Source organism: Leopardus geoffroyi, chromosome D1, assembly GCF_018350155.1.
Source record: "Leopardus geoffroyi isolate Oge1 chromosome D1, O.geoffroyi_Oge1_pat1.0, whole genome shotgun sequence".
NCBI lineage: Eukaryota > Metazoa > Chordata > Mammalia > Carnivora > Felidae > Leopardus > Leopardus geoffroyi.
In genome coordinates this window covers 81485333-81501516 of record NC_059329.1, presented here as the reverse complement: position 1 = coordinate 81501516, position 16184 = coordinate 81485333, and the positions used below count along the sequence as shown (strand labels likewise).

At 37.6% G+C, this 16184-nt stretch overlaps 1 protein-coding gene across 2 annotated transcripts in view; it reads right to left on the bottom strand.

Moving 5' to 3' along the window:
* ANO3 (anoctamin 3) overlaps positions 1–16184 on the bottom strand; it is a 424570-nt gene that overhangs the window by 113998 nt on the left and 294388 nt on the right. For both annotated transcript variants that reach the window (XM_045484806.1, XM_045484807.1), the window contains one exon: positions 5370–5470. In XM_045484806.1, coding sequence (XP_045340762.1) covers positions 5370–5470 — 101 coding nt within the window. The remainder of the gene's footprint in view (positions 1–5369; positions 5471–16184) is intronic.

The window sequence follows — 16184 nt, the reverse complement described above, 5'->3', positions numbered from 1 at the left end:
CATATATTGGGCTGTCTGAATGTTCCTATGTTATTTTATTTTTGAGTGAAGGATCCTTTGCATATAAAAGTTATCTAAGTTTAATCCCAATTATGATAAAAATATTATTCTTAATGTTTTAAAAACATCTCCCTCCCTCAGATCTACTGTGTTTAAAATATTTGTGGGAGAAGCTTAAGAATCCCATCAGGGAACTCAAACACAGAGCTAGGAGATGGCTGAGTTGGCTTACAATATGTTTGACTCTTTTCATATGAAAGTTAAGAATGAATAAGCATCATCTTTGAACCACAAGAAAAATAATGAAAGCAGGACATGATATTTCTGGAATGTGGAAAACACAGACTAAGTCCTTGCTGATAGGCCAAAAATAAGAAAATTTGAACTATTTTTATCCTCTGAATTTTTCTTGGGTAGTTTTGAAACATCAAGTCCTTGCTGATAGGATAAAAATAAGAAAATTTGAACTATTTTTATCCTCTGAATTTTTCTTGGGTAGTTTTGAAACATCAAGGCCATATTTACTTTGGAATAGTAATCAGAAAAAGAAATAGCTAGAAAATTTAGGTATATAAAATTCTACACATATATTTAAGCAGAGAATTTAGATAAAATGCTCAAATTTCATGTTTATACAAAAAGCAGAAAACTTTTGCAGACAGGATTATAACTCTAATAATTTATTCTGAATAAATTTGCAATTTTTCTTTGTGAAATATAACATGTAGGTTTCAACACTGAATAAATATGCAGGACAGCCAAGCATGGGTAAATTTTTTTATGCCTAAATTTTTAAAAAACTTTCGCCCTAAAAAGAGATATGGGTTTTTCCTGTTTAAGTTCTTTGTTATTCTTGCATATTTTGATTTTAAGTCACTATATATGTTCTTAAATGTGGTTACAGTTGACAAGTGGAAACTGAATCAGCCGTTATAAAAACACTTTGCCATTTAGCTTATGCTTGTGTAGCATTCTCTTTTTACGAGGTGATGGCTATGCCAATTTTCATGTGTACCTTAAAAATAAATGAGAAGTTACTAAGGAGTTAATGTTACATCCATTATTTAAACTGCTCTGGAAAGCGTTCCAAGAAAACTCTGTGTTCCAGGATTTGTCAAACTGTTTTCCCAAAAACACCATGATATGAAGATAAAAAAATCCCATCATCAAATGCAAAGGGTGCTTTGTATAACTAACTTTTAAAAATGGTAAGATTTATTAAAATATTAAAATTGCCAAGACAATATTTCTTTACCATCTGCATCAGAATCATGTGGGATGCTTGTTAACAATGTATATACCTGCTCTTCCAGAATTAATATTCCATGACGTCTGGGGGGAGGGTTCTGGAGACTTGATTTTTACTGTTTCCCAGGTGATTATAACGTACTTTAAAGGCAGAATGAGAATCTACAATAAATAAACTTACTGTTTAACTCAAAAGTTCAGAAATATATTTGCTTACAGGATAGTTTTTTCTTAAGAACCTGTGAAACTAGTATTCCTTTGATACGTTTTGGAAATGTTGCATATTTTCTAATATTTATGTTATTAAATCATGAGAGTATCAATGGTATTTTCCAAAAGTTTTAGTATGTAGCCATTGTAAACATTATTTTATTTTATTATTTTTTTAATGTTTATTTATTGAGAGACGGAGAGTTTAAGTGGGGGAGGGGCAGAGAGAGAAGGAAAAACGAAGCTCAAGCAGGCTCCTTGTTGCCAGCACAGAGCCTGAAGTGGGCTTCGATCTCTCAAACCATGAGATCATGACCTCAGCCAAAATCAAGAGTGGGACGCTTAACCCACTGAACTACTCAGGCACCCCATGTGAACATTATTTTTAAAAACATGTTATAAAGAAGAAATTTCAGCCACAACATCAAAAAGAAGAAATAGTAAGGGTCTACATTTCAGGGTTTTCATATTTCTTTCTTTGGATCTATCAGAACTCTTCTTTCAAATGCAGTCTTACCAGGAAATTAAAAAAAATGAATATCACTTAAAAAAAGAAAACAATATCTATCTGAACAGAATATTTTCTCCAAAAGTCACCCTAGGTCAGGACACCATGGCACACAGCCTGGAGACTTAAGCTCTACGTCATACCAACCGAGGACACCCACAATCCGACAAGGTAACCGTTATTTTAATGAACTTCTAAGAAAAAGAAAACAAAGGAATTAAATTCTACGGACTGAGCCAGCCAGACGCCCCGCTTGGTGAGATGTTTACACACAATGTTTACTGATTCTGAACTGAACCCGAGTGCTGAAACCCACGGAAATGGGACACTTTGTGATAGACTTCAAAGGTTTCCTCCTTTTAGATCTAAGAGGAAATTGGTTTGTACATGAATTTAATTACAACTCTTTTTTGAAACGATGGTGAGATCACAGGACTAGGGAAGGATGAAGGCACCTGATTAGTTAAGATGAATTTGGAAACTTTTTAGCAATTTCATCATGATATCAGACACTAGGTCATTGCCTTGAGTGTTGTACTTTGTGCGTGTGTGTGTGTGTGTGTGTGCGTGCGCACGTTTATTTTTGAGAGGCAGAACATGAGTGGAGGAGCGGCAGAGAGAGGAGGACAGAGGATCCAAAACAGGCTCTGCTCCGACAGCAGCAAGCCCGATGTGGGGCTCGAACTCATGAAATGTGAGATCGTGACGTGAGCCGAAGTCAGACACTCAACAGGCTGAGCCACCCAGGATCCCCTGAGTGTCCTACTTCTTTTGCATCCTGTGTTTACATCATGCAGTCAAGTTAGAATTTGTTAAAAATCGGTAATTTTGCAATTATATAAACAAATAAAATAAATGGTACCCACAATCCCCCATTAGGAGCAGTCATTTTTAGCATATTATAGTTTCTTCCTATTTTATGTCTATGCATTTTACATTGTTGAAATTACACTAAGTAATTACATATCATAATATATATGTAATTTAAATTTTATTATTTACTATTTCCTTATAGTCATTAAGAAATTGTATACCCATTCATTTTATAAATGAATTATATTCCAGTCCAAGAGTATACTGAAATCCTCTACTGAAATATACAGAAATCCTCTACTGTTGAACATAGAAGATATTTCCATTTTCCACAATTGTTAAGTGATACTTCAAGGAATGTCTTTACACATTTTTCAATTATCTTCTTAAGAAGTGGAAGGTATAAAAAGTCTTATATGAGTTTCAAAGCTCATAGAAAATATTTTCAAGTTGAGTTTCAGAATACTTTATGAAATTTGACTTCCATCATAAATAAACAAAGGTGATCAATTACCATATCTGTGCAATGTTTGAACAGAACTATTTGTAAAATCCTTCTTTAATTTCATAGGTTAAAATTTATGACATTGTTTTAATTCTGCATGATTATATGTCGTGTGAATATGTTCAAACCAAATAAGAAGAAATAAAATAGAGCAAATAACAAATACTCTCCCATTATCACCTTTAATATATCCCAGGCAAGTATTTCAAGATTTTTTAGAAGATGACACAGTGTCAAAGGGGTAAAATTCCTCAGAAGTTAAGAAATGTAGAATACTACAAGTATATACTTATCAAGCTATACTCTCAAAATTAGTTCAATAAAATGACTTGAATTGAAAGCAGTCCTTTGTAGACCTCAAACTATCTAATCATAACACAAGTAACATCTCATAGACCCTTATTTGCTTCTAGGAACCAAGATTCATAGAAACGTACAGACTTCTGGTTCTCTTAGGTATATCTTATCATTTATATACATGCTGAAGAATTAGAAAGACTTTTTTTTATCGTCTTATGATTTTTATTGTTAATATTACTATTCCTTGCCAGGGCACCTGGGTGGCTCAGTCGGTTGAGCGTCCGACTTCAGCTCAGGCCATGATCTCACAGTCTGTGAGTTTGAGCCCTGCGTCAGGCTCTGTGATGACAGCTCAGAACCTGGAGACTGCTTTGGATTCTGTGTCTCCCTCTCTCTCTGCCCTTCCCCTGCTCATGCTCTGTCTCTCTCTGTCTCAAAAATAAATAAAAACATTAAAAAAATATTAACTATTCCTTGCCAAGCTTTTTGAGGTATTATTTGCTTATCTCTTAAATATCATATTAAAGAGAACTATTAAACTCTTAGCCAAGTTTGAATATGAGCCAATCTAGGTATCCAATTCTAACAGTGGCAGTAAGATTCTTCAGTAGTTGCCAATGCTTAATCATCTGTCCATTTTGTGGACAATGACTGTGTCTGCATCTTTCAAAGCCTGAGGTGTTTCAAATGACTAAAAAGATAGGATCACAGGGGTGCCTGGGTGGCCTAGTCTGTTAAGCATCTGACTTCGGTCATGATCTTACCACTTGTGGGTTTCAGCCCTGCTCAGGCACTGTGCTCCAGATTCTGTGTCTCCCTCTCTCTCTGCCCCTCCCCTGCTCACACTCTGTGTCTTACTCTCTCAGAAATAAATAAACATTAAAAAGAAACTTTAAAAAGATGGAATCACTATCTCATATTTTATCTTGAATAACACAGAAGCTTGTCATAAGACTTGAGGAGGTCAGCACTCTTACCAGAACTGGCGTTTTCCATGCTACCAGGTCTGACACATTTCTCTATATTTTTGCATTGTGCTCTTACTGTTCATTTATATTCATTATTTAGAGGCTCTTTTACTGATATCTGGTTACTCCTTCTAAACCCTCTTATCAGTAATGAAGCACATTGAGTTCCAAATAAGCATAAATGTTTGTATCTTTGCACACAGTAGGAACACTGTTGAATTTTACTTTGAGAAATTATGAAGGAAGTGGTTCATTCTACATATAACAGATTTCCTTATGCACAATATAAGGAAACTCATGTCTATTCAATCTTTGTTTGCCTATAGGAAGAATGGAAAAGTCATTGAATGGAGTAGGCTTCTCATCTCCCTTTGTACTCTGGTACTGAGGACAGAGCTGAAAAGCCACCTGGTTGAATTGCAACTGAAGAATGATTCTTGGTAACTGTTATACCACAAAAAACACTGCATTTGTCTACAAATGGATGCTACATCCTTATGCTTCCTGCTTTCCACAAAAACAGTAAGAGTTTTATCAACCCATATGAAATAAGAAATGAGATTAATCTTGGGATCAAGTTTTTCCCTCCCTCTAGGTAAGTCCACCGAGAAATGATACGAAGCATCCAAGGGACCATAAAGTTTACCACATTTGGCAAGCATCTTAAAAGAAAAAAACAGTGCCCAACATATTATAAAATTTGGGAGAAAAAGCATTTCCTCTATAGAAAGAGTTACATGTAGTGCTCTAAAGTTTTGCAGAAAACAGACTCATCTTAATATGTACTGAGATAGAATGAAGTAAAATTCGGAAGTACCTGAAGGGCATCCTGATATTCAGCCTCTCTGCATACTTGCACAGCGTGTCCCATGGAATATGAATTTTAATAAACATGATATCAGGGTTTGCAACAGCTGGCTGCAAAGGATAGAAAGATAGGCACCATTATTTAGAATCAGAGCTGATGATACCATGCCACAATTTGATTTGAAAGGAAGAAACACCGTCACCTTGTCTCCACATAAACCGTTGTCACTGATTTAAAGGGGATTTATATGAATAACAATTCTCAATACAGCAACACCTTCATAAAAATGTAATAATGCCATTGCATGCATACAAGAAATAGTCACCTATGTGGGTTAGTGCATTTTCTTATATTGACTGTTATCAAGATCCAGAACACCCAATCAGAAAAATCTTGAGCCAGTCAGGGATATGAAGGTAGTCTTATTGCAAACTTTATCACGATCCTACTCAGAGGGAATAAAAAACACTGACAGTTGCCACCAGTCATTCATTAATTCATTCACTTATTCTTCTGGCATATTTTATTGAGTCGCTAAATCCTGGGAAAAATGGAATATAAATCATGCAAGTCCATGACCTTAGAGAGCTGTCAAATTTGCACACTTACTTTAACCTTTTAATCCATAGAAATTTGGGTGCCTTTGATTCAGACAAAAGTTTTTTTTTTTATATTTTTTAAATGTTTATTTATTTATTTTGAGAGACACAGAGAGAGAGAGAGAGAAAAGGGCAGGGAGAGAGGAGAGAGTGAGAGAATCCCAAGAAGGCTCCACATTGGCAGTGCAGAGTCTGACACGGGGCTTGAACTCATGAACTGTGAGATTATGACCTGAGCTGAAATAAAGAGTCAGATGCTCAACTGACAGAGCCACCCAGGTGCCTCCAGACAAAAATTTTTTTTAATGTTTATTTATTTTTGAGAGAGAGAGAGCACGAGTGGGCGAGAGGTAGAGAGAGAGGGAAACAGAATCTGAAGCAGGTTCCAGGATCTGAGCTATGACCTGAGCAGAAACCAAAGAGTCCAAGGCTTAACTGACTGAGCCCCAAGCACCCCTGGTTAACGTTGTTTATTTAAATTTCATCTAGATGGGGCACCTGAGTGGCTCAGTCAGTTAAGCATCAGACTTGGGCTCAGATTACGGTTCCTGAGTTCAAGCCCCAGGTCGGGCTCTGTGCTGACAGCTCAGAGCCTGGAGCCTGCTTTGGATTCTGTGTCTCCCTCTCTGCCCCTCTCCCACTCACTCTTTGTCTCTCAAAAATAAATAAACATTAAAATTTTTTTTAAATAAATGAAAGTAAATAAATTTTATCTAGATGGAACTTCTCAAGAAACATAACAATCTTAAAATCTCAAAAGCATAGAAGAAATTTATCAGTTTAATTTAAAATCATATACATTTTATAATTAAACTAAAGTTTCATATCCATACATTCGTGAAGCCCTATGTTTTAGATGCGGCTAATTTCACAAGTTTGACCAAACAATATTTCAAATGAGTATTGCCAGTATTAATACAAATAATAATACAAAAAGTATTATTAGAGAGCCATGGGATAATCATCAGACTAATACTCATATGTAGGGCATCATTGCCATTGGGCAGACACTTTTACACACTAGCATTTGCCAAAGTTTATTATTCTATGGAGTACTATAAAAAAAGAGGCAGGGTATTTCATGGCCACAAAAATTTTGAGTTTCTCCCTGGAGGACTTTTGACAAACTTTAATATGCATATACTTGCTAAAAATATCCAAGATGGTGAAAAGTAAACTAAATTTCCAAAATTTTGGAACATGGATTATTTTTTCCCTGATAGCTTATTGAAGTATTTCTATTTTGCTTGCAAATCGTCAAGGGAAAAATAGTAAAAGATGCTTGCCCTTAAGTACAGTTTCCAAAGGCTTTTCTTACTTCAAATATGTTTGTTTTAAATATTAGGTAAAGAATGATGGGAATAAAATGGACAATGACAGAAGGAGACATAGTATGTGTCAAATATCAACAGGCCTTTGAATTCAGACCAAGGTCATACACATTAGCTCTGCTTGAGAAAATAATGTGTAGAATTTTTTTAAATGAGTATTAATTTGGGGCACCTGGGTGGGTCAGTCAGTTAAGCCTGTGTGTTAGGCTCAGGTCATGATCTCACGGTTCTTGAGTTTGCACCCTGCATCAGATGCTGTGCTAACAGCCTGCAGTCTGGAGCCTTCTTCAGATTTTGTGTCTCCCTCTCTCTCTGCCCCTCCCCTGTTTGTGCTGTGTCTCTCTCTCAAAAATAAATAAACATAAAATTTTTTTAAAGTGAGCATTAATTTATTCAAACAACTATTTGTTTAAAATATGTATTTTTTTACCCAGCTAGAAAGAGAAAGGAGAACAATTATGATGTTATCTCTAGGTTCTTTTTAGTGACTATTCCAGACTTGGTTGAAAGGTTTCTGTGCAGAAGTGATAGAATCAAGAAAATCTAAGACAGAAAAAGCATAGGCATTTAAATGACTCTTTCATTGAGGCAAGTGAAGAAAGAATTTCATGTTTTATTATAGTTTTTCCTGCTTAAGCCATACAAAAGTTCTTATATTCAAAAGATTCTTCTTTTAAAATTATGGTGTTGGTTGGGGCGCCTGGGTGGCGCAGTCGGTTAAGCGTCCGACTTCAGCCAGGTCACGATCTCGCGGTCCGTGAGTTCGAGCCCCGCGTCAGGCTCTGGGCTGATGGCTCAGAGCCTGGAGCCTGTTTCCGATTCTGTGTCTCCCTCTCTCTTTGCCCCTCCCCCGTTCATGCTCTGTCTCTTTCTGTCCCAAAAATAAATAAACGTTGAAAAAAAAATTTTTTAAATAAATAAATAAATAAAGAGAGAGAGAGAGAGAGAGAGAGAGAGAGAGAGAGGGGGGCGCCTGGGTGGCTCAGTTGGTTGAGCGTCTGACGTCGGCTCAGGTCATGATCTCACAGCTCTGTGAGTTTGAGCCCCCAAAGGGCTCTGTGTTGATGGCTTGGAGCCTGGAGCCTGCTTCAGATTCTGTGTCTCCCTCTTTCTCTGCCCCTAACCCACTCGCGTTCTGTCTCTGTCTCTCTCAAAAATAAATAAACATCGGGGCGCCTGGGTGGCGCAGTCGGTTGGGCGTCCGACTTCAGCCAGGTCACGATCTCGCGGTTCCGGGAGTTCGAGCCCCGCGTCAGGCTCTGGGCTGATGGCTCAGAGCCTGGAGCCTGTTTCCGATTCTGTGTCTCCCTCTCTCTCTGCCCCTCCCCCGTTCATGCTCTGTCTCTCTCTGTCCCAAAAATAAATAAACGTTGAAAAAAAAAATTAAAATTATGGTGTTGGCCACTGGTGTTATATCAACTTGCCTTTCACTTACCAAGCACAATTTAAATTTCTTCAATCCTAATTGCCTACTTAGAAGAAATTACATGGTATGGTAGACAGAACATAGTGTTTGGAATCACAAAGACTTAAGTACAAATTCCATCTTTACCATTTACTTTACTCTGTGAGCTTGAGAATATTACCTAACCTCTATGATTCTATTTTCTCTCCTGACAAAGGGAGACGATGATCTTAACTCACAGAGCTGGTGTGAGTGTTATGAAAGACCAGACATAGAAAGTACCCAAGTATAACAGGTTATCTGTTCATTTCCTGTCGAGGTCAGGCTTCTTACATCAGACCCTAACCAAACTAATGGATAATTTCAAAACTTCACTAGAATCTTTTTACAGCACTCTCTTTTTCTTTTTTCTTATAAAACACTATCAGATTCATTTTTACCCTTTGGTTTTGTAAGCCTTCAACAACAGGACTTTCAATTATACAGGTATGAAACCAGTAACCTGTAATTTGGGGAAAACTCTAAAGCAGAGTGACTTGGATCAAGTTACTGAAGAATTAAATATTTTTCGGATAATATCAACTGGGTATAAATTGTAATACAACTGTATTTCTGTAGACTATAATCTCTTTGGAAGACATCTCTTCCTTTATATATATTTAAATTGTTCTACATCTGTATGTTACTTCTTTTTCCTTGGGAGAAGTGGGTTGTTTTTCAGCATTTTCCTCAGAATCTGAAAGTGAGGCCTCCATGAAAATGAATGAGTCAGAAGAAAACCAATCTATACAAGACTGACACATTCTACGTGTTTAAGAATGGTTTAAGACTGAATAAAGAAGCCTGTGAGAAATGCACTGCTATTTGATCATTGCATTCCCTCCGGTGTTTCCATGTGAGTTTGAAAGCAGGGGTCTCTATTGTTGAACAGACAGCTCCTGGGACCAAAAAAAAAAAGTTTTTCAGGAGCTAGTGCTTATTCTGGTACAAATGGAGATCTCATTCTCCCTCAGAGCATCATGGTCCCTGAAGCCTAGGTATGTTGGTTGCCAGAATAGAGTCACAGCATGAAGAATGTGTGAGTGACATATGTGTTGGGAGAGGTCTTAGAAGGTTTAACCTCCACAGCAGGAGAGCTTGGGTTTCATACTACCAGATGGTTCCTGATCTGTTTTACCTTACAGAATATACAGCCAGAGTCTGATCACTCTCCACTTCTCTACAGCGCCCACCCTGGTCTATGCCATCATCATCTCTGGCCTGGACTCCTGCAGTGCTGTCCAACAGAGCCTTTGCTCACACATTCTTGCCCCCAATAATCTACTCGTAGCATAATGGCCGGAGTGCTCTGTAAAATGTAACTCAGATCATGTAACTATTTCGTTCAGAGTGAAAGTCAAAGTGTTGTCAGTGACCTACACAGCCCTTTAGAGTCGCACACTCAGTATCTTGCTCACCACCCTCTCCTACTACTTTCCCCCTCACTAACTCTACTGCTCTCATTTGGTCACTCGCTATGACTTGCCTGTCCTTGCCTCATCCTTCTTACCTTGTCTAATCTCTTCCCTACAGTATTTATTATCTCCTAATAGCGAGTCTTTTTTTTTTTTTCAACGTTTATTTATTTTTGGGACAGAGAGAGACAGAGCATGAACGGGGGAGGGGCAGAGAGAGAGAGAGGGAGACACAGAATCGGAAACAGGCTCCAGGCTCTGAGCCATCAGCCCAGAGCCTGACGCGGGGCTCGAACTCACGGACCGCGAGATCGTGACCTGGCTGAAGTCGGACGCTTAACCGACTGCGCCACCCAGGCGCCCCTTAGCGAGTCTTTTTTTAATGTAAGTGCCATATAAGAAGGGATCTTCGTTTTATTTATTTACGTATACCAAGCATCTAGTTCTATGCTGGGCACACAGTAGTCACTCACTAAGCATTTGTTGAATGGATGAATGAGTGAGTTAACTTATTTTGAGTGCACCTTCTATGTAACTTGTACCTAACCCAGAGATGATGGAAACAGAGTGCAAATAAGCCAGAATTATTCTGAAAGCGGTGCTATGTCAAAATTCAAATTAGCATCATGAAGAGCTGGCATAGCACTGACTATTAATTCATTCCTGTCAACCTTTAAGATGTGAAAAAGCCTAATACACTTAAATAAAGGAGATGCTTTAGAGGGATGTTTCTGCATTAACTCTACCATCAATGAGGGAAATGTCAAGCTAAGTGCACATACAGCTAGAACATTTCTAATTTTGTATGTATTAACTTTAAATATATATAGATCTTTCTCAAGCAGCGTGAATTGTCTTCTTTTATAACTTCCTCAAATTAATTTCTCTTTTGTTATACCTCTACTTAAAACAAAATAAAAGTAGTTCATTTTCTTGCAGCTACTGAGCAGGGGGTTGGTGAAGGGATGGTGTTGCCAGGGAGAAGGATTACTTTCTCCCTTGGAGTCCAAAGCTCCCAATCTGGCACTATTCTGTTTCTCTCTGATGAAGGCAGGCTTTTCAGAGGGAATAACACACCCACGACCTTCACACTTCACATTATTATTTAATTATTTCATCCAGACTTTCCAAGAGGTGGAATAGTCACTCTTCAGAGAAGAGGAAATTTAAACATTGAGTTTTTACAAAGTCACTCTCTGCGAGTTGGTGGCACAGAGCTGAAAGAAAACAGAATGTGGTAGCTCATGCGAGTAAGTCTAAGAAGATGATGAATTGCTCGTATGATCTGGAAATGTACTTGGGACACAAATACAAACCATACACCTATTCATTCATATGGCCTTTGAATATGAATCATTGTCTACTAACGATGGGCTTGTCTAGAAATTGTCCTTATCAACATGTAATATAATGAGGACTTGAAACCTATTCTCTGCCAGACTCAGTGCTTAGCTCTGGTGAATGCAAATTTTAAAAATGGGGACTTGTGAGGTGCCTTCGTGGCTCAGTCAGATAAGCGTCTGACTTCGGCTCAGGTCATGATCTCACAGTCCGTGAGTTTGAGCGCCGTGTCGAGCCCCGTGTTGGGCTCTGTGCTGACAGCTCAGAGCCTGGAGCCTGCTTCTGATTCTGTGTCTCCTTCTCTCTCTGCCCCTCCCCCACTCACATTCTGTCTCTCTTTCTCTCTCAAAAGTAAACATTAAAAAATTTTTAAAAATATTCCTACTTTTCAGTAACAAGTCTGATACTTGCTGACAGGCTCACAATTTCATTTCCCCTGTCTTCGTGTTGTAAGCCCTTTGTTTTCCTCCCTCTCCTGCTTTCCTTCCTGCCTCCACCTTTCTTTCCTGGATCCTCCCACCATCATAAGCATCTCATATAAGAAAAAAGGAAGAGAGAAGCGAAACCTCATGAGAGCTCTTTCCCCTCTGTGGACGCTGCTCTTCATCCTCCCATCACAGAGCAACGTGATGACATTTGCTGCTGCCTGTTTTCCTGCTGCCTCATCACTCTTCAACTCACGTTGTCCCTTTTGCTTGCGTGTCATCTCTCCAGAGAGGTGATTCTCATTGCTTTCGCGAAAGTTCTCCACAACTTCCAATGGAACCAGCCTCTTTCTTGTCTTCCTGGGCTCCTTGGCAGTATTTTACCTCTGCTAACCACTTCTGCCTGTGACTCCTCATCATCTCTGCCTCTTCCACCTCCCTCCAACTCCTGCAAGTGTCTCTTCTTCCCTCCTACCTTTTACAGGCTCACTCCTACACTCCTTTTTTTCCTCATTCTCTCCAGTGGTTTCATCCTCATACATGGCTTATATTACCATTTGCACTCTAAAGACTAAAGCATTTACCTTCGGTTCAGACTCCTCATTGGGCCCTAGTACAGATTTCAAACACTTTCTACTTGTATTTGTCAAGGGTCCCTCAATTACTATCTTATGATCTTTACTCCCATAACCCCATCCCACTTTCTCCCCAAATTAGCTCTCTTCTGGTCAACAGTAGAATCATACTGGCTATTCCTTCTGCAGATAGCATTCTGCCTCCTTATCTTCCCATGATGGACTCCTTTTCATTTAGAGCACTTTCTTTCAAATCTCCCATGCTAAAATAACTACCTAGCCACAGTCCCTATATAAATTATTCTGGTTTTTTATTTTGAAAAAATTTTTTAATTTTTATTTTTGAGAAAGACAGAGGGGAAAAGAGACAGCAGTGGAGGGGCAAAGAGAGAGAGTGGTAGAGAGAGAGAGAGAATCCCAAGCACACTCCACACTGTCAGTGCAGAGTCTGACGTGGGGCTTGAACCCATGAACCATGAGATCATGACCTGAGCCGAAGTCGGACACTTAAATAGCTGAGCCACCCAAGCACCCCTAAATTATTGTTTTAATAATAGCCATTTTTCTTGTATGTTTATGGTTTCTCTGCTCCCATGAGAATATTGCCCATTTTTATCTTTGTTCTCATTTATCCCCAGAATGTGGCATATAATAGTTACTTCATTAATGTTCCTTGAATGAATAAAGAAATTGCTCAAGCCACAGTCCCAAGTCATCCTTCAGATCTGCCTCACTTTTCCTATCATAACCCAAACGCTGAGTATCTACGTTTTAAGTTCCGTATTTAACCAATCTACTTCTTTTTCTCCTTCTCTAATGCCAGCCGTGATGTCTGTACATCCAGTCATGCTCTTCAAATCTATGGTCTTCTCAGCAATCCCAGATATGTTCTTAGAAAACAAATATGGTCATGATCCTGCCCTGCTTAAAATTATTCAGTGGTTTCCCATTTTTCTTAAGAAAATCATCAAAAGTTTACTACTAGAAGTAATTATTTAACCCTCACCATTCTTTCCAAGTTCACCTACTCCCCTTTCATTCTGATATTGAAAAATGCCAGTATCCTTCTTCCCATTACATGATATTCAATTGATCCTTGTTATGATGGGGTTTGCCATTAATAGATTAAGAGATCCCTAGGTGATTATAATATGCAGTCACTGCTTAAAATCACATCTAGCCCTCTTATTCAACTTATTTTAGGTACTATTCATCTTCAAACCTCAATTCAAAGTTTATTTCTTTAATTTCACTTCTGGTCTTCCCTCATCCTCCAGATGAGATCACTGCCCTTGATATAAATCATTGCAACATCCTTTACTTGTCTTTTAGGTCACTTATCACAGTTTGAAATTATGAAAAGTATCCTCTTAAGGAAGAATTTTAGACATTGTATCCATAAGTAGATATTGAAAGTCATCTTTCAATAATAAAAGCTTTATTATGCAAATCCATTTATGGTAGTACCCTTAGCTATGCAAATACTGGTCAAGTGGAAAGAGTGTAACAAGATTTTCTTTTTTCTTTTGTTTTGTTTTGTTTTGTTTTGTTTTCTTTTTTTTTTCTTTTCTTTTTTTTTTTTTTAATCTACAGCATTTTCCCTTGCTTGGGTAGGCAGAGTTACTTTGAGAGTGTTGAATTAAATTTCATAGTGCTTTTAGGCCCTTTTTGGAAGGAAGACATACAAATCCCCCAATTCTGTTTCAAAAACAATTAACCTCTATTCTGGAGAACTAGGGTAGCCTTAACACTTTCCATTGTCAGGGAAAAAAAAGTCATTTACCTTAGTGGAGGTAAGTGGGAAGAAAAAGGAAGCAGAGACTGGTAATTTGTGCTCAACACAATGGCTATAGTTTGTGGAGATGGTTGATTTCAATGAAATGTGCAGATGAGAATGAATATACTTCCTGATCATCTGTCATGATACTTTATTGAATCATGGGAACTAAATCCCAAACCTATAAATATGAACTAAAAGAGCTGCAATTGTGGAACCCAGAATAAAAAAAAAATTAAAAAGTCAGCCCAGCAATAACAGTACACATAGAAACACTGTCTTGCTGAGAGCCAATCTAGACCAAACAAAAATAAAAACAAAAAATTAAAAAATTTAAAAAAAATCTCTTAGCAGCGACTAAAGAGTTAGAACTCAAGGGTGAATGGACTGCCCTTTAAAAGCAGAACAGGACTCCGTTTGGATGAATAACATCCTATATTATTGCTAAGAAAACGGTGGAGGAACAAGGGAGAGGAAGACTCAGAAGAGAATCTGGACTTACTGCCAAGAAAACTATCTGGAGACTGAGCCAAGTCATACCTCTTTCATAATTACACAATTGTCACAACAGACTCACATGTAGACTGAAAGTTCAGTGAAGGCAGGGACAAGGTCTACTTTACTCATTGGATCCCTAGTAGCTTGCATAGTACCTATCACAGTTATTTGTTGAATTGATAAATAATTGGAGATATGTGAGCAAAGTAACTATCAATATTATAATAGAATGTATGTATAAATTGCTCTTGGTATAGATGAGGAAATGATTGGTTGTATGGAGGAGAAATCACAGGAGAATAAAATCTTATTACAAGACTGAGTTCATAAGACTTTGGTAATAAGTACTTATTGATTGAATTAGTCCACTGATATGGATATTCTGGGTTAAAATTCCCAGAAGAGACATAAAAAGGGAAACAGAACTAAAGGAATCAATAGAAATTGAGACCAGAAGTCAACTTGCCCAATTTTGTAACACTAGGCAGTGTGTGAATAAATCCTTACCTTGTAAAGAGTCAAGGCACTGTTATTTTATATATATTAAAAATTGCTAATAAACATATCAGTTCTCTAGATCCATCTCAAGTTATAGTTCAGTATTTCCTAATGTGTTTCCTAGAAGGCTAATCACAGAAGTAGTCCTGTGGAAAAAAAGAGCGGGGGCTCCAATACCACGTCTAAGTAATAGTGAGCATTCTATTCCATTGATAACACTTATTAGCAAATTATCTAGATATTTAACCAAAGAAATCATCAAAATTTTTTCACCTTGTCCATCTAATTTTCTAGAAAAGTAGTTAAATCCCACTTGTAGTAAATTAGGAGTCCCTCAAATATGTAATTTAAAGTTTTTCTTGGGGCGCCTGGGTGGCTCAGTTGGTTAAGCGTCCGACTTTAGCTCAGGTCATGATCTCACAGTTCGAGCCCTGTGTCAGGCCCGGTGCTGACATCTAGGAGCCTGGGGTCTGCTTCAGATTCTTTGTCTCAGTCTTTCTCTGCCCCTCCCCCACTAGTGCTCTGTCTCTCTCTGTCTCTCAAAAATAAATAAATGTAAAAAAAATTAAAAAATTTTTTTTTTTCTCTGAATAGGGGAATGGTTGACTAAATCCCCAAGTTGTAACACTATACACCTAGTAAAAGAGATGAGTTGTATCTAAATATAAAGGCAATTTAAGATATTCATAATATATTGTTAAATAACAAAATTGAGTAGTAGAATATAATGCATATCATGACTAAATTTTCTAAAAAATATATGCATATTTGTATATATCTAGAAAATATACTTAGGACACCCAGCAAAATAAAATCAAGACATTAACAAGGCTACTAAAAAATAAGAGAATATGATTTGGGAGATAGTAGATGTGAACTTTGGCTTTTTATTTTGCACTTTTTTTTTACTTTCAGTTTTCA